This window comes from Dromiciops gliroides, chromosome 1, assembly GCF_019393635.1.
Source record: "Dromiciops gliroides isolate mDroGli1 chromosome 1, mDroGli1.pri, whole genome shotgun sequence".
Taxonomy (NCBI): domain Eukaryota; kingdom Metazoa; phylum Chordata; class Mammalia; order Microbiotheria; family Microbiotheriidae; genus Dromiciops; species Dromiciops gliroides.
The window spans coordinates 658,444,993-658,465,109 of record NC_057861.1 but is presented as its reverse complement, the minus strand read 5'-3'; the positions used below and the strand labels follow the sequence as shown (position 1 = coordinate 658,465,109).

The 20,117-nt window shown below is 39.0% G+C and overlaps 1 protein-coding gene across 5 annotated transcripts in view; it reads right to left on the bottom strand.

Moving 5' to 3' along the window:
• The window catches only part of ZNF462 (zinc finger protein 462), a 155,689-nt gene that overhangs the window by 29,413 nt on the left and 106,159 nt on the right, over positions 1–20,117 (bottom strand). For all 5 annotated transcript variants that reach the window (XM_043965237.1, XM_043965257.1, XM_043965245.1 and 2 more), the window contains 2 exons: positions 3,232–3,499; positions 822–958 (listed from right to left, as the gene is read on the bottom strand). In XM_043965237.1, the coding sequence (XP_043821172.1) occupies positions 822–958; positions 3,232–3,499 (405 nt within the window). The remainder of the gene's footprint in view (positions 1–821; positions 959–3,231; positions 3,500–20,117) is intronic.

Genomic DNA, 20,117 nt, shown 5'->3' with positions numbered 1-20,117 from the left:
GTGCATAACAAGTGAGAAAACCCTTTACTTTGCTGCTGATGTGGCTGTATCTACCAAAGCTTTTCTTAGGCATTGGAAGAAAAATACATATACATTGATGGAATAGGAATAAGTTGTTGGCAAAGAAGAAGAAGAAAGAAAGAAGAAAGAAGAAAGAAGAAAGAAGAAAGAAGAAAGAAGAAGAAGAAGAAGACCTTAATCTTTTCCTTACAATGAAGAGGAAACTCAATTTATCAATAACAATTGTAACTGGTCATAAATGAAAGGCTTGGAGAAGAATACTAAAGTAAGCATGGGGCAATCACCAGTGCCAAGAAGGCTCCTGTCCATCACTTCCAAGTAATCTTCTTCACTCAGGTCTGGAAGTAATAGTAATTTCCTTCCTGTGATTGTGACTGGGAGCTGAGCTAAGTGAAATATATGTAGCCTCCTGGAAGGAAATACTGGATTGTCTACAGGGCAACTAGGTGATGCAGTGGATAGAGTGCTGGGCCTAGAATCAGGAAGACTTGAGTTAAAATCTGGCCTCAAACACTTCCTAGCAGTGTGATCCTAGGCAAGTCATTTAACCCTGTTTGCCTCAATTTCCTCATCTGTAAAATGAGCTGGAGAAGGAAATGGCAAACCACTCTAGTATCTTTGTCAAGCAAATCTCAAAAGGGGTCATTTAGAGTTAAACATGACTGAAAAATGACTGAACAGCAACCAGACTGGTTTGAGAGTCTTGAATACCACCCTTATCCTCAATTTCCAACCTTTCCCTTCCCCCCTTCTTCACCCTACCATCCCATCCCCCAACTCCAAAAGAGTCATTGTTTTACCTCGATGCAGCACGATGTGGTCAATCATGTTGCGTTTATATTTGGTGTGGTAGAGGCAGAGGGGACAGCGTAGGTCTTTGGGACCTTCCTCAGGAACTGCGGAATGCCCAGCTTCCACGTGCATAGTAAAAGCAGATCTGTGAGAGAGTTAGGGAAGAGAGGAAGACTGTGACTTCATGATTTCTTCACTGTTCAGATTCTGCTAACATGGAATTGCCATATGCCAAGTGCCTTGATTTCTCTTAGGGAATGGGTAGAGAATGACCCTGGACAGCAAGATTGAAACCTTTCTTTCCATTCATGGATTTCCATATAAAAGTACACACTAATTTAAAGAGTCTACTCATTAAAAGATACTTAAGGGGCAGCTAGGTGGCGCAGTGGATAAAGCACTGGCCCTGGAGTCAGGAGGACCTGAGTTCAAATCCAGCCTCAGACACTTAACACTTACTAGCTGTGTGACCCTTGGCAAGTCACTTAACCCCAAGTGCCTCATTAAAAAAAAAAAAAAAGGTACTTGAGGACAACATCTATTCAATAACTTGTTCTGTCAGGGTGACTTGGGGTATCCCCTCTTTTCTTTTTTTAAGTTTGCCAACTCAGTGGTTTCTACATTGAGCATTCCATGCTGTGTTTGGAAGGACACGCGCTTCCTGAAATGCCCTGGAAATCAGAAGTTGTTAAAAACCTTCTGAAAACCTATATCAGAAAAATATTTTCATCTTTCTTTGTACAAAGAAAAACTACTTCTAAAGTTATTATTAAGTACGATTTTTCATAGGTAAGAGAGACTGGGGAGGGAACTTCTAGAAAGCATTCCCATTCAGAGTTTACCTGGGTAACTGAAATTAGCAAGTTGACAATCAACTCAACAAGCATTCATTAGATCTGCGCCATTCTCCCTACTCGACCCCAACAAAATCCCCCAAACTTTCAGCGACCCATGATGTTACATCACAACTATTCTCTACCCTTGGTAATCAATTCCATGAGTTGTGTCTTCCTCTCCTCACGAAATCATCTGCTGATGGCTGATCTTCTGACCTCTCCTAATGTGGCTAGCATTGGGCAGATTGGTTCTTGGATGATAGACATAATCTATAGTTGGGCAGACCTTAGAGCTTTTCTGTCTTGGAAGAGTTTGACATAGCTTGGACTCCACTGGAATCACCTTTGAGAACTTTGGGTTATGATGCACCATCCATGGCTCCTCAGAGGAAGATTCATATTGAGGGTTCTTCCCACACCTTACCCCAACTCATGAAATCCAAACCTTTAAAATTAGTAATCACTGAAGTCTCATCAAGCAGAGGTGAAATCCAGAATTCAATGGGCATGGGGTGATTCCCTACTGCCCAAACCTCTTTTCATTGAACTAATATGTAGTAGTGGCCACTTGCCCTCTGATCACCTCAATTTTCCCTCATCCTTTCACTCTGGGACCACACACCTTCCTGCTGGTGAAAGAAGTGGACTAAATTCACAATCTGAGATCCAGCTTTCTTCCTACTAGCTGATGGAAATTAAGAGTCACTGGGAAAGTTGCTGGTTCCTCTCTAGCTTTCACAGTATACTTGTACATGAATCTTCTACCCTCTAACCTCTCAATATGGAATTTGGATTTAAATGATTCCAGGATAGGGTGCTCACAAGGACAAAGGGGAAGTAGTTCTCCATCACAGTAGAAGAGATGTAGGCTAGATATAAAGGAAGATTTTCCCAATGGCTAGAGCTGAGAGACTCTGGAACACATTACATTAAAAGCTGTAGCTCCTGCTTTTCAGGGCCAAGTGACTGACTCACTGGAAATGAGCACATGGCTAATCATACGGAGACTGAACACAGGCCTGCCTCAAGTGGGGTCTGTATTTACATGATTTCACCATGTCCCTTCTATTTCACTTCATTTGGGAGAAATGGGAGTTATATAAAATGGTGGCAAGGTAGCCATGTCAGTGTAATGTGTCTCTCTCAGTGGGGCTGGCCCCTCCATCCAAAGGAATTGTATGTTTCATCTACAAAGTAAGGTTTGTAGACTAAAGGTTCACCCTACATGTTGCTTAACTCATGGAGACCAGGGACACCCCCTTTTGCAAAAAACAACCCACTTCTTCCCATTAAACCCAGCTCATTGTCCCTAGGCTAAAGCACCCGAAGTTTTAAATTCAATGATTGCAATACAATCTTCTTCTCTCTCCTCCAACCCAATGCATTCATTTGAATTATTCTTCTTAAAACTAGCTTCTGCTCTTTAAGACGAAATATAATTACCATCTTCCGTTGCCAAGGTTTTCCCTCTACTAAGTTTCAGGTACAGGAGGAATATGTGGCTTTTGGACTCAAAGAAAAAAAGCCCCTGAAGAGAAAGGCAGAAGCTTTGTTTTAGAAATCTGTGCTTCCCATCACTTACTTAAAACCTGTATAAAAGGAGCAATCTTTGCACTTGAACAGCTTCTTCCCTCCATGCTTGTCACGGTAATGACGCCTAATGCTCTGAATGTAACCAGAGGAGAATTCACAAAATTCACAGTTAAGAATGGCTTCGGTTTTCTGTTCAGCTCCGGCAGTGGCCCCAGAAAGAGGTACGGGGCTCACACTGTTATTGTTCCTCGCCAGGGCAGCTGACTGATAGTGGTTCAACTGCTGCTGAACATCTGGAGGCTCTGAATAGGAAGAGTCTGTGGAGAGACAGAGGGGAAAATTAGACCAGGTGGAGAGAAGGATTTAGAGGTTTGAAGCTCAAAACTCCTTGACATCAGTTTTAGATGTTTCTCTTTATTTTCATTTTTTTTTAAAAAAGATAACTTTTATTACCTCAAGAGTCTTTTATCTAGTTTATATACAGAGATCGGGGGGGGATAGAAGTTAGGGAGGAAATTGTTGCCTCTTAATCTGACTTTGAGGGCTCATCGTTTTTTTAAAAATAAAATTCTGAGGTTAAAGGTTTCAAAGTGAAGGAAGAAAGTAAACTGTTTTCTAAAGGAAGCTGCAGTAAGGCAACAGGCTAATGTAGACTACTGGCTCCTGTAGGTGAGATAAATAAACCCGCATAATGTACACAGAGGCCTTCAAGCAAAAGGAAAGCAGATGATGCAATATCTCCCCCTTTGCAATACAGAATCAGCAGAGCCACCCAAATAAAAAGTCAGCTCTTAGCAGGAATGCTTAAGCATATGACATTCACCAATATATATTTTAAAAAATGCTCTATACTCTTGCAGCCAAGTGATTTAAATTTTAAAATATAAAAATCCAATTGTCGTCTCCCAGAGTAGGTGTTTAAAGCTTACTCAGCATTAAAATGGAGATTTATTCATAAATCCCATTAAAATGAAATTCCAAACAAGTTCCCTTGAAAGGTATTTGAAAAGTTCGTTTCTCTGAGTAAAACAGCCATGACAGGCACAAATCTGAAATCTGAAGGTGCTTTAACACCAAGAAGGTGGTGTTATGGAGGAAGCTGATAGGGAACGGGGGTTGGGCTCGGGTGATGTGCATGGATCTCAGCACATCTTGAAGGAAAACAGTTTCAAAGGAGTCTCCAACCTTCCCCAACACTCTATTTTGAATGCCGAGGTTAAGAATTCCTCAACATTGTCCTATATAATAACCTAAAGCAGTCAATGAATGACACAAATGAATATGGCACAGATGAATTTCAGTGCAACTTTCCCTGAAAGAGAAGACAAAAGGCTCTTTTCTTAAGGCTTTCACACACAAAAAAAAAGGAAAAAGGAAAAAAAAAGGGGGAGTAGAAACTGTACAAGCCTCCTCCTGATTTGATGGACACTTAATTTTCCAAAGCATGATTCCCTGAGGCAGGACATGTAGGAATTCTGTAACACCCATACTTGATGAAACTAAGGCTATCCATTCTGGCAACCTATTAGAAGAGAAAAACAAAAGCTTAGGGGCCTCCTCAACGTGGGGATACCTTCTGTCTTCAAAATATTAGAAATCTTTTCTCCCCCCTCCCCTCCTCAAGCCCTCCCCCTCCATTACTCAGGGCTGAGAAAAACCCCTTTGGAAATTGTAAACAAACCTGCCACACAAAAATAAAACAAAAGAAAACTTGAACAATATCTCTCAGTCTCCATGGGTTCATTACCAGGTGTATACTGAAGACAAAGGAAGAAAGGAATGACACAAGTGAATTCATTTTACCGGGTTCTTTTATCTCCTTTTCTTTGTTCCTCTATCCTTGCCTGATGAACCCAGTTAGGATCACAATACCACAATTGTTCCCTCCTCATTCATTCCTTCTATGGTAGGTTTGTTTACCATTTCTGGGATTGTTCAAGATGTTTTCTACTTAAGCTCTCAAGACTGGTTTTTCACACACACACACACACACACACACACACACACACACACACACACACACACACACACACACACCCAAACTACAAAACACACTACCTTTCTTCTCCTCGTGTTGACACAGACTAGAGGAACCAGTTAAACACTGGCATGCCACTATCTCCATAAGACACTATCCTGAGCTAGAAGAGTCCTAGGCTGCTCTCTGGTCACTGGAGCATGGAAATGATATAACAAAGAAAACTTAGCATGCCTTTTCTCGTCACCAAAATGAGCCTCAGATCCTGGTTACCTTAAGTAGTTTTTAAAAATCAATAACAAAAAAAAAACCCCAAATAATAACAGCACCCTGAAAGTACCTTTGAATCACCCACTCTCCTACAAGGACCTGTAGTGTTCTCTTCTCTTTGTCACCCTGGAGGCTGTAACAGGCCAACTATGTGTCATTCCCTGCTCTGAGAATGCAGTGTGGATCATGAACCAGGCAACTGACACTTTTAATCTCTCTGCCTAATTTATGTAAAACCATAAAGAAAAACTTGGTTAAGATAGAAGCTAGGTCAGGCAGATTAATCACTTCTTTTTGACTCGGTCATCAAGGCTTGTCTTGTGCCCTGATGGAAGAGTTGCTAATCACTTAACCAGACTCTTTCACGGGAGGGAAATCTAGTCTACTTTTTAACTTTAACACATTTTTTTTCTTTTCCTCAAGGCCTATTACATATTATTTCAGCTGTCTTGTAAAACAAGCTCTCTATTTTAACTCTGGCATTCACATATGATATGAAACCTTCTGAAACAGGAAAAAGTAAAAAAAAAAAAACTCCTGGGTGGACACTGGAATAAAGGGAAGAATGTCACCCTCCCAAAGAAATAGTTGTGTGTATTCTGTAGATTTCCCTCCTCCTTTAACTTTAACTCATATTGGTAGGTTAATATGCAGAAATTCACAAATCACATAGCTTATGATTCATATATGTGTGTGTGTATATAACATGTATGTATATATATATGTATATGTATGTATACATGTATATATACACAGACACACACAGACATATGTGTGTGTGTGTATCCTTGCCTAAGAAATAGCTCTTTGGTTCTTTTGGGGTCTTTACTTTCTTTCTCTGGATCCAAGGCATATGTTCTCCCTTGGAGATTGTGAATTATATAAGATTTTAGCACTTTATTCACAAAAACAATGAGGATGTATATGGAAATGGAAGGTCATGGATTGTTTTAAAAAAAACAATACTCTACTGGCTAAGACATATGATACTAGTTTGTTTATGGCTCCTAGAACACAGAAGGTCTTCTCATGATCAGTGCAGAAAGCTCACTGGTGCTAAAGGGAATATTGTCACATAAATTAAAAAAAAAACCACTCCAAACTCTCTATCACCATTGCAAACCATGACCACACAAATGGTATCTCTGTGGTTTTTTTTCTGTCACAAAGAGGTAACCCAGAGGTCAAGGAAGAGTCACAAGATCTCTGAAACACAGGTAAGTAGTTTTGACCCAGAGTGGAAAATAGCCCCCATGATGCAGGGTTGAGGAATGAAGGAGAAATTCCACACTCAAGAGAGAGTAATGTTGGACTCTATTCTAGTGAGCTGTGCAACAACTGAGCAGTCACCAATGAAGTTAATGTATTGGCTGAGGGGATAGATAGTGGTAGAAGAGGTTAAATTATTAGAGAGAAGTGGCATGAGAGGAAAATGAAGTCCATACTGCAGTCAGCAGTGAGAAAGGAAACTCTAAAATAAGCAGATAGGTAGACAGGGAGAAAACTATATTAAGCAGAGGAATATAAATTACATAAGGCCTTGACAGAAACCAAGTAAGATTTGTGAAAGAAGAAAAGACCAAAATGTGTGACAGTGAAAAAGACCACACAGGAGACCTTTCCACCAATACACAATGCAGACAAAAAGAACTGGAGAGGATGCTGCATAAATACCATGTTTCAGTTCGATGGTCCATCTATTACCCTCAATAAATAAACTGAGGACAACCCAACTCAAACAAATTAAAGGGCCAGAATGTCCCAAGTGGGATTTTACTGAGAACAGGCTCATGAAAGCAAAAGCAAGGTGATGTCTGTAGTTGTTCTTATTACCCTATTCAGGATGATGGATAACAGGAATGGTTCAGTTTTGAGGCATAAAATCATAGTTCATACCTCTCTGACCTTCCAGATAACTGCCCTGTTTCAGAGAAGAACTCTGAACTATTAACTTCAAGGGGATGTTTTTTGTAGAGTTAAAACAGTACTAGACCCCAAGCTCTATGACGACAGAGACCAGAGGTATCTATTTTTAAATAATTTTTTTCCATAATGATGTTAAAATAATTTTTAACAATAAAAAAGTTTTGAGTTCCAAATTCTAACCCTCCCTCCTACCTATCATATTGGCTAATATGACAAAAAAAGAAAATGATAAATGTTGGTGGGGATGTTGGAAAACTGGGACTCTAATGCACTATTGGTGGAGTTGTGAACTGATCCAACCATTCTGGAAAACAATTTGGAACTATGGCCAAAGGGCAATCAAACTGTGCATACCCTTTGATTTAATGTGTTTTTTTAATCACTACCCCTCCCACCACCTTCAACCCATGCATCCAGCATAATGCCAGGCACACAGTAGGCATTTCATAAATATTTGCTAAATTGAAATAACTTGAATCCTTCTGGGCCAGGTTGAATTAATGAAAATGCACACCCTTAGGGAACCTTTATATATATATATATATATATATATATATATATATATATATATATATATATATATATATATATATATATATAATTTTTTTTTTTAAAGTGAGGCAATTGGGGTTAAGTGACTTGCCCAGGGTCACACAGCTAGTAAGTGTTAAGTGTCTGAGGCCGGATTTGAACTCAGGTACGCCTGACTCCAGGGCTGGTGCTCTATCCACTGCACCACCTAGCTGCCCCACAAGGGAACCTATATATATATATATATATATATATATATATATATATATATTTTTTTTTAGTGAGGCAATTGGGGTTAAGTGACTTGCCCAGGGTCACACAGCTAGTAAGTGTGTGTTAAGTGTCTGAGGCCGGATTTGAACTCAGGTACTCCTGACTCCGGGGCCGGTGCTCTATCCACTGCTCCATCTAGCTGCCCCGAACCTATATTTTTAATAAGAGAAGCAAACAACTAAAAGGGACTAGGGTCATATAGTTTAGAAAGTCACAGGAAGGGGGAGGGGAGCCAAAGGAAAGTAGGGCATACTCTTTTTGGTGGTGATGGCAGAGCTGCCCTGATGATGGCACCAGAACTAAAGAGGGTGTGTTGGGTGGGAGAGGCAGATCTGGAGAAGGGATGGAGTCATCTTAGTCTGAAACAGTGAGCTATATGCAGAAAAGTATAAGGCTAATATCAGTATATCCTAGAAGAACAATGGGTATGACACTATATTATAGGTGAAGAAGACTGACAGACTTCAGAATGAAGGAGGCATAGATGTCTGGTATGGGATGAGGCACACATTTTTTTTTTTTTTTTGTGAGGCAATTGGGGTTAAGTGACTTGCCCAGGGTCACACAGCTAGTAAGTATGTAAAGTGTCTGAGGCCGGATTTGAACTCAGGTCCTCCCGAATCCAGGGCTGGTGCTCTATCCACTGCACCATCTAGCTGCCCTAAGGCACACATTTTTTGATATGGTGCTGTGAGTTCATTTGTTTTATTTATCATTGTCATAAGGAGAGGTTCTACTGGGTGGGAATAATTGGTGGAATTAATCATTCTTCAAATAACTGATAGAATCCAAACGATTGGCTGATCTTACTTTAGAATATAACACAGAAGGCATAGAGAATATTTTACTATGGTAGGAGATGACTTAATCATGAAAACAGTTTTTTCTCCCTATCAGGTAAGTTTAGTTTACTTAAAGGATTATGCTTTAAATTTCAAGCTGGAAGGGACCTTGGAACTCATCTATTCCAAGCCACTCATTTTACAGTTGAGGAAACTGAGGCTTAGAGCTATTAAGTAACTACTTAAAGCTTACATAGGCAGCAAGCAGCAGTTAGGATTGGAAACCACCTTCTTTGATTCCAGAGCTACTGGTCTTTCCACTACACTTCAATGTCATGGATGAGAAATAAAAAAGAAGCTAAAAAGGGCAAATGAGAAGTAATGTAAGAGCTTAACCATCCAGAGATTAAGTAGGACACCAGAAACAGGAAGAATAAATTGAACAGTAAATTGTGAATGCTGCAGAGGACAGCACCTTTAACATGTAGTGATACATAAAAGCAAGACCTCCACAAAGATCAATTCTCAATTTTCTTCAGCTCAGCATAGAGGGTGTGAGTGAAGGTGAAAAGGTAGGAGAAACATCTTGGTGCCAGCAACCACAATTTAATTATATTTGAGCTACATTTTCTTGCAGACTTGGGAGACTGACACTTTAAACTTAATGTGGAATCAAGGAAGGGAGAAAAACAAGCATGATGAATTCTAGTTGGGAAAATTTTGTTTGTAGCCAGGAGGCAACATATCAAATTATATAGAATTAGCAAGAGAAATATTGGTGCCTAAAATGCAACACAAACAAACAACTACCACACCTTGGCTACATTATAAGAAAGGGAAATATTAATTAGAAATAAAACAATTACAGTCTGGTAGAAATGGAAAGGGAATTAATTAGAATAATTCCCAGAGGGGAAAGAACTGAGGGTCAGAAAGTGATTCAACATTTAATAAAAATATAAAACAGAATAGAATTGCATGAGGCAGAACTCTGAATTTTAAAGTGGAAAAACTGCAAAAACCCTAGTGGTAATAAGTGCATATATTTATGTATTTCTTGAGAAAAGGGAGGATTGATGGGGTAGGGACATGTTGGTATAAATCCTAAGAGAAAATCCCTTACATTTGCTTCAGCCACCAAAAAAAACCCCAAAAAACATGTCACAAGTACCCAAGGCATGGGACAAAAGCCTAATGAGCTGGCAGTACGCTACATTATATCTCCTTAAGAAAGTGGACAGAAAGTTTGTGGAAGGCCCAGTAACACTGACAAGAGAGCAACCAGAGAATAATTTACTTAACGGGCAGGAAAACTTTAGGAATGGCATGTAAACTTCTATTCCACAAATGCTAGTAGAATTCGACAATATTTCTGTGCAACTGTGAAGGAAGCAGGAATTAGTAGCAGAAAGGACAACTGCAGTGGGAAGGTCAAAAGTAAATGGGTGAAAGTCGGAGATGACTTGAGTCATCCATTGTAATGAAGGACACTATCGAGGCCATATGCAGAAGGTTTGCTTAGCTCTGGGAATTTATGGTTTTGTCCTGTCCTATTTTGTTTTGTTTTGTTTTTTGTTTTTGTTTTTTTTTAAAGAGAGATTAAATACTGAAGATATAGCAAAGGGTCACCAAGATGATTCAAATGCTCATTGATCTTCATTATTATAAAAGTTGGGATAGTCTGAATTCATTTGAAATCTGACTGAACCTCTTCTTTAATGAGATGCAGATATCTGTTATTCACCTCCCATGTTCTTAACCTTGAAGAGAATCAGATATCTAGGGAAAAGTAGCAACTGCAGATAGTTTCCCTAACAAGCCATGCAGAGAACTTCTGAACATTTCCTTGTCTGAAAACCATCTCAAATGGAACTGTTATTATAAAAAACGAAACCTCGAGACTAAACATACTTCATAGGATCACAGCTACAGAACCAGAAAGGACCCTGGAGGCCATCTAGTTAACCTCCTCTTTTAGAGATGAGGAAATTGATGCCCAGGGAAATGTGGAGTTAAGTGACTTGACTAAGGTTACGGGGATTGTAAGCATCAGAGGCAGCTTGTGAAGCCAGGTCCCCTGACTCAGGAGACAGTGTTCTTTCCAGTGCATCATGCTGCTAAGGTCCCCTCTGGATCATAATAACTGCTAAAGAACCTAAGTACGTAGAAGCAATCGAGGTTTGGCGAGGTTTTCCTTTGGGGGGAAGGATTATACACAGAGCATTTCCAGACCAAGGGTTCTGTTTCATACATGTTAGCCTTCCATCTCTACCACATGTCTGTGGCCTTGAAGCATCAAATTCTCAGATCAAGGTCAATGAGAAAGTAGATGCTGGGTGACTATATATAGGAATTCTAGACTCAATCAGCTGTCATGGACTTAAAATGAAAAATAAATGACTGATTTTTTAAAATAATTATGGGATCTTAGAGCTTGAAGGAAACTCTCATGGTTGAACTTCCTGCCAAGAAAACCAAAACATACCTGGAAATAGCCAAGCAAATGCCAACACATGTTTGAAAATAATCTAACTGAATAACAGAGGACAGCTATGCTTTTCTTCATGAAATCTTCCTTTTGTTGTGAGAAAAGACTTAATTGCCCACTCAAGAGAGAACACTAGTAAACCAGGGTGATTTTTTTTTTTTTTTTGCGGGGCAATGGGGGTTAAGTGACTTGCCCAGGGTCACATAGCTAGTAAGTGTCAAGTGTCTGAGGCCGGATTTGAACTCAGGTACTACTGAATCCAGGGCCGGTGCTTTATCCACTGCACCACCTAGCCGCCCCCAAACCAGGGCGATTTTAAGTATGAAGAGAAAGGATCTTGCTCTAAGTCTGTTAAGAATCATAGATACATGGGATTATAGTATGTCCACAGGTAGAAGGTCCCTCAGAGGCCATCTTGTACAACCCCTCTATTTTACAGATGAAGAAACTGAGGCCCAGGAAAGTTAAGTGATTTGTGACTTGCCCAAAGTCACACAGGAGATAAGCAAATCAGATTTCACCTTAAGAAAAACTGCTTGCCCACCCTAGTCCCAATTATTTAGGTCAGAGATTAAGTACTACTGTCTCCTAGGGGAAAATTCTAAATAAAAATCTCTTTCATTTGAACCTCTGTGGCTTTCTCCAAAAACTTGTCCAGGCTCCTATTTCCATGGCCAGGTTTCTAGCTCATGTTACCCCAGTAAGCCTCAATTAAGTGGAAGTCAACTACATAGAAGCTCTCAAATTTTTACGTCCCTCCCTGTACTTCATTTCTAGGAGTGGAAACTAGGAGAATGAAAATACAAAAACCCCAAAAAACAACAAATTAATAGCAAAGATGTATTGAAAAAACCCAACATCCAGGTCCTATCCTGGGGTCAGTATCCATTTAGCTCAATCACCTATGGGGTCTACATCTATGAGATTTTATAATTAGACCTCAGGCTCAGAATAATGACCCTGAGGAACTGTGTGGTCCTGAATCATCAAAGAAAGATTTAATTATATTCAGCGGACTGTACTTACTAGGACTAGAAAATCAATTATAGGAATACATTTTAGGAAGCCTTTTTCCAAAAACAAAGGTTGTCTCATCAACCCTGTGCCAACCAGTGAAGTCAATTAGATAGAACATCCTACTCTCTGAGCATTCTGGTTAATTTTGATCTTACTAAGAACCAACCACCCACTTTTATTCCAAAAAACTGTGTTTTAGGTATCTGGTCCATGTTTGCTTGCAGAATTGAGAACAGAAGGTCAAACTAAAGTAAAAAAGCTAGGAAAACACAAATATGACAGATTCTTAATTGTTACAATTAAATTGTACAATTTTTACATTTTTTAAACAAATTTACAAAATTACAATTTTTACAAATTAAACTATACAAATTTAATTGCACAATCTTTAAAAATATTTATTGAAACCTTTTATGCCCTTTAAATTTTGGTGTAGGTCACAACCCTGGTTGCTGCCCTAGTTACAGCCTTAATCCTATCTCATTTAGCTACAAGTATGAATTTCGAAAAAGAAAAAGGACAGCAAGACCTATGGGGGCTTTCTTAACTGGTTTATGCTGCAAGCTTCTTTTTTTCTCAGCTAACTACATAGTGGCCCTTCATTACTAGTCGCTGACCACAAATATTAAACATACTGTGAGATTTTTAGAGCATACACTCCCTATAAAGCTAGGTTTTTACTATCAAAAATATTTATTGATTTCTTCCTATGTGCTTAGTACTCTGTTCCTGAAGCACAGAAAAATCTGACTGGCATTTCCTCATTAATTGTATACACCTATCACAGGTGGGATGGGAAGATGGGAAGACAGAAGACCAGAAAAATAGTTATAGAGCAATTTCTGTCATGGAATTCAGTATAGAATGTGGGTCTCCTGATGGCCAGGATCCTATTGCACTGGATCCTCTTGAGAAATACCTTTGCTGCCAAAGTCATTAACAATAGCTGTGCATCTCTCCTCTGAATTGAAAGTTTTTATAATCTAAAATATTTATTCTTTTTTTTTCAATCTTGATCGACACAGTGTGGAGATAAGGATGAAATCAAGAGAATGTGTCATGAATGAAGCCCATAAGTGTATTCTTTATTGTTATCTTTCCTAATATTTTGTGAAGGGTGCTTTAGGTGGCATCTGCTATTGTTAATTGAAGAACACTCTTACAATACCACATGAATAATTCACGTGTGACTCTTTTGAATTGTATGATGAGGAAGTAATGCTTCCTGCTGTTCCGTCAGATCATGTGGATGTTTTTACCATATTTTAAAAAAATCCAACAAAGAAACATTTAACATAAAAGCATCTTTATATATGTGATCTGGCCACAGCTTTAGGTAGAAGACTAAAGCAACCTGGGATGGCATTTGTCATTCACGGACAGCAGGTAATGCCCTTGGGGTTTCTTCCTGTGGCCTTTTCTCAAGGAAAAGCTCCCACTGACTTCAAGGAATAGATGACAACCCAAAGCCCACTCTGCAAGGTTCTGTGAAGGACAAGAATAAAAAAGCATCTGTATTGTGAGGATTTCTTGGGAAAAGATTTTTAAAGAGTAAGGGGAAGAAGACATCTATCTGTGTATACACACATACACACATGCAGATAAGTATAAAAGATAAATGTAGATGGGAACAGAATGTGAGGTAGATATTTGATTAAGTAAAAGGCAGATACTTTTTTCTGTGGTGCATAACTATTCTAAAATTGTCACTGAGCCAAATTCTCACCCTTGATGAACCCAGTGGGTTCCTAACTTTTCTTCTTTTCTGTCTTTCACCTGTCACCATAAAACATGGAAAAAAGAACTGTTGATTTCGGTTCTTTTTATTATCATTAATAAGCGAGATTTCCCCCTGAGACGTCTTCCCCACATTATGAACCAGTACAAGAATCCTTCACAGTGATCTTGAGGCCTGGCATAAAATAAGGTGCATGATGTCAACTGAAAGAATTGGTTTGGGTGGGGGGAGAGGTGAGTTAAAAGCTGATAAATATACTCCCTTGGGACCCTCCAGACTGGACTATCAAGTCTCCTTGCACCTCTGAATTGCTTCTAGTTTCAACAAAGGGACTCTCTTTACCTCTTCAACCTCATTTGCTTCAGTAGCCCAGCCTATATTTTTTGCTCTACTCAGACCGATGAATAGTACAGACTGTCTTTGATTTTGGCAGTTTCTCCTCAATGTGAAATGCCATCCCTTTAACTCTTCAGGTGCTACCTACTGTTCAAGACCCAGCTCTACCATGCAGCATTCTAGGTTTACTCTGGTCCATAAGACTTTCCTCTTCTTCAAAATTGCTTCATCACTTAGATATGACTCATCATAATTTAATGCTTAATTACAAGCTGTGTTATTTTGTTTTGTACCTGACAACTTATGCATTAGTGTTACCTCTCATATGAATGTAAGTCATCTCCTTGAATGCTGGTATTCTTTCAGTCATGGAATGTTAGAGTTGGAAGGCAGAGATTATCTCATGCAACTCCTTCCTTCTAACAACTGAGACACAGAGAAGGAAAGTGATTTACTCAAGGTTATATACTTTCTTGATAACTTTCCTATAGTCTTAAGCATAGTAGGTACTCTACAATTCCATAACATGTTGACTGAATACTGTACCAAGAGACGACCTGCTGGTTTTCTAACTATAGAGAGAGAACTTTGGAATATTAGCAGGGGAAGACATTTGGTCCTTTATGACTCTGAGTATTTGTTGTTGTTCAGTCATTTTAGTCACATCTGACACATCATGACCCCATTTGGGGTTTTCTTGGACAAAGATACAGGAGTGGTTTTCCCTATCCTTCTCCAGCTAATTTTACAGATGAGGAAACTGAGGCAAATAGAGTTAAGTGACTTGCCCAGAGTCACACAGCTAGTAAGTGTCTGAAGCCAGAGTGGAACTCACATTCTTCCTGTCTCTAGAGCCAGCACTCTATCCATTGTGCCACCTAGGTGCTCTGACTCTGAGCATAGAGGGGATTAATTATAAGGTCTTTGAACTAAAATACAAGCATTACTGGACTATATGCAGAAGTATAATTAGATGTAGAATAGTACTTATTATTTAAAGAATAAGATCAATTATTCTTACATGATAGACCTCCGGACATGAATGAGGACTGACTCTAGAGTCAGAGGAGCTGTGTTTGAATCCCACCTCCTGACATTTAACATCTTTGTCACCTTTGGTAAGATACAACTGCCTGGGGCTTCAGTTTCCTCATGTGTAAAATGAAAACACTGCCTCCGAAGAGTAAAGAAAGAGAGAGGAAAAGAAACCATATATACAAAACCACTTATGGCAGTTCTTTTTGTAGTGTTAAAAAACTGGAGACTAAAGGGGTATCCATCAATTGGGGAAGGGCTGGACAACAGTATATGAATGTAATGGAATACTATTATGTCATAAGAAATGCTGAAAGGGACAGTTTCAGAGAAACTTGGGAAGACATTTATGAACTGATGCAAAGGGAAGTGAGCAGAACTAGCAGCATAATTTATGGAATAACAACAGCATTACAAAGACAAGACAGAAGAACTAGGTGGCCCAGTGGACAGAGCACTGGGACCAGAGTCAAGAACACTAGAGTTCAAATCCAGCCTCAGACATTTATTAGTTGTGTATCCTGAGCAAGTCACTTCACCCTGTTTGCTTCAGTTTCCTCATCTATAAATTAGCTGGAGAAGGCATTGGCAAACCACTTTAGTGTCTCTGCCATGTAAATCCCAAATGGGGTCAAGACTGAAAAACAACTGAACTGAAAAGAATTCTCATCATTCAAGATTCTAGAGGTGTTACCCACCACCTCCTGACAGAGAGATATATATTTTTGGACGTATATGAGCAATGTGGGAATTTGTTTTGTCTGTCTATATACGAGGGTTGGTTCATTCTTCTTATCTTTCCCTTCCTCCCTTATTTTCTGCCTCTCTGTTAGCCTTTCTTTTCTTTGGGGGGAGGTAGGAAGAAGAGAAAAGGAATGCTTGTTAATTTTTAAAAAATGAAGTGTTGAACTAGACAGCCCTGAAATCCCTTCTAGGTCTATATCTATGATTCTATGTGGATCAGTCAGGAATTAAGTAAATCCAAAGAAAGGATCATAGCACAATTCCAATCTTAAACTCTAGAAGGACTTCCAGCAGTGTGCTTTATTTTCTTGCATGATTATCTATAGCCAACAAGTTATTATGCTAATAGGCCTGGGAAAGATCTTACAAGTCATCTAGCCCCTTTATAGATGACCAAACCGAGGCCCAGAAAGCTGAGGTGACTGGTACAAGGTCACACAGGTTATGAATTTGAAGAGCTAAGATTTGAACTCAGGTGCTCCTAAAAAATAACAATTAATAATAATAATGATTAATAATAATAGTTATTATTTTATGGAATACTAAAGTTTGCAAATTGCTTTACACATATCTCATTTGATTCCCACACCACTATGAAGTAGGTGCTATTATCCCCAATTTACAGGTGAAAAAAAACTGAGGCTGAGAGACATTACATAACCTGCCCAGGTTAATAAATATCAGAGGCCAGATCTGAACTTAAACCTTTTTTATTCCAATCCCAAACTGTAACCACTATGCCACTTAATGTCCACCCCCCACCCCCAATCCCAGGACAGTTCCTTTCTTATATTGTTAAAGAGCTAACTAGAACTATAAAAAACCTTCATCAGTCTAATAACCTACATCTCACATCTATCTATTTACTACTTTACAGACAAGAAATGTGAGTCCCAAAGAAATTAAATGATCTTTCCAAAATCATACAAGTAGCAGTAGTGAGTGGTAGGGCTAGGATTTATACAAAGGTCTTCCATCTCCAGTGCTCTTTCTACTGGGGTTCCCCTACCATGAGACCCCCCTTGACATCTCAGCTTATTTAGTGATCTCTGGCTGTGGGGGTATATGCTATCTACCACATAGACACATGAGTTTACATCTCATCACAAAAATAGTGTCAAAATCTCAGCCTGGAGAAGGAACACGAGTTCTTCACAAAATGAGAATCTTGACTAAAGCTCCCATCACAGCTTTTCATATTTGATTAATGAGGTCACCATAATCATACAAGTTGCCACAGAGGCCAAGGCTATTGGATTGATTCCCACGGAGACCAGGTAGTCTGTTCTGTAGTCACAAACTGCCCCCAATATTGTCCAGATGTTACAGAGGCGTAGTAACAAAATCATAAGATAAAGAGCTGGAAAGAGCCTTGGGGATCAACCAGCTCATCATCTGCATTATATTTACAAGGAAACTGAGTTCTAGAGAAGTCCATTGACTTGACCAGGGTCACACATTATTTGTATTGGATGCAACAATACTGACTGCCCAGAACAAATCCATTTATGCTGCTGGAAAAACAAAACAAAACAAACCAACTTCAAAGTCTTATACTATTGACAGTGGCTTGTAGTTCTATGGGGAAAAAAAAATCTGTATTTTATCCTGTGCAGTCGGAAATACAATCAGACTCTCTCTCCTCTCAGTTGGATGTAAGGTGCCCAAATTACACATTTCAAATACAAGTCTTCTTTCTCTTCAGGTTGAATATCCTGAGAAGCAGTCACAGTCTCATCATATATGGCTTATGTCCTTTCAGTCCCTGCAGTGGGATTCAGACTGTGAAAACCAATGGATTATATACATATAGCCATCCACATGGCAGTACTCAGCCACACTCAGCATGTGGGCAATGACAGTAAACTAAAGAATGCAGAGTACTTATGAAGCATCGCTCGGAGAACACAGTAATGTTCAAAGTTTGGAAAAACACACTTTGGACTGTTTTTCCAAACATTTTGGGTTCAGTAAAATATAAAACATATCTTGCCAACCCACTTGCTTCCTTAATTTTTAAACCCATGTGTCTACTGAGGAAAATTAAGTACATGTGTTTGGGACTCATTTACACTGAACTCATCAAAATATTATTTTTAAAAAGTTAATTGATGTTCTACAAGCCTCACGAGCTTTAAAAAAATAAACCTTGAATCGGCGATTCGCATTTTGCAAGTAAGCAAAACTCTAACCTCACAGAGCTAGCTACAAAGCTTGAACATTCTTCCATCTACAATACAGAAGCAGATATAGGAGAAAAAAAAGTCAAGTACAGATAAGCAGGGCTGATTCATTGGCAGGTCCTTTAAACTTGATATCATGTGTATTTATAATAACATAAAATGCGAAACAATCTATATGCCCAATGAGACATGACTTGTGATGAGGAGAATGGCCAAATAACTTAATATAATATAATGCCACTGTGCAGTAAAATGACAAATATTAAGAATACCGAGAGATACAGAAAGACATTAAGTGATACAAAGCAAGGTCAGCAGACTAAGAACAACAGCATACCTGCTGACTTCAACTATATTAAAAAACAAAGGCACCAAGGCTTTTATGAGTATACAAGTTGATTTAGACGGGATTAAGTCACAATGACAATTTCTCTTTTTTGACTAAAATTATATTATTGATATTATTTTCTGATCAAATTGTAAATAGTTTTAATTTTAGGGTTTTATTTGGAGATTACACATTTGGTTTAATTGTGTGTGTATGTGTGTGTGCGTATGAGAGAGAGAGAGAGGAGAGGTAGAGAGAGATAGAGAGAAAGACACAGAGAGAGAGAGAGAGACAGAGAGACAGAGAGTGAGACACAAAGACACACAGAGAGACAGAGACAGAGAGAGAGAGAGAGACAGAGAGAGAGAGAGAGAGAGAGAGAGAGACAGAGAGAGAGAGAGAGAGAGAGAGAGAGGGCTGCTAGGAGCATACTTGTGATTTCATTGGTGTAAGAAAGTTCCTCCACTAAGGAAGAACAATTCAACTGCAACTTATAATCACAGAGTTGCCTGGAACATTGAGTGGTTAAGTGACTTAGCCATGGTCATAATGATAATTGTTGTTCATCCTTCATACTCAAAGAGGACCATGACATTGGAAGCTGATATCATGACTTGCAGTGAACTCAATTCAAGTGAGGCAGGGCTGTGCAAAATCACCATCCTCACTCTTTCTTCCAGAGCCATCTGGGTCTGGTGGCAAGATAAATATCAAGATGACAGGAAAGCCTTGGATGTTTGAGGCAATCCAGGTTAAGGTCACATAATTAGTAGTGTCAAGTGTCTGAGATTTGAACTCAGGTCCTCCTGGCTCCAGGGCCAGTGCTCTAACCACTGCACCACTTAGTTGCCCCTCATAATGCTAAAAATATGTGTCAGAATGAGAACTTGAACTTAAGTGTTCCTGACTGTAAGACCAATCTATCAACTATTACTTATTATATTAAGTTTGTAATAATAACAAAAATACTATATCCATTTGATGTTTTTGGTTTTTTGTCCAAAACTGTCATATGAAAAATACGAGGGAAATTTTTCTGGTGTGCAAGCTCCCTCCCCCAAAGAAGATCAGCAACTGTTCATAACTTATTTCCCTAGAGAGTTGCCTGAGGTACCATGAGGTTAAATAATTTCCCCAAGGTAACATAGCCAGTATTTGTCAGAAGACTCTTGGTCTTCTTGATGCCAAAGAGAGGAGTGGGATTATACAGCATACCACACTACCTCTTACTCTGGGGAAGGAGAAGAGAATACTGGTGTTATTACTCTTGTTAAATAATTTTTATGAGCACACCCGGCAATGCAAG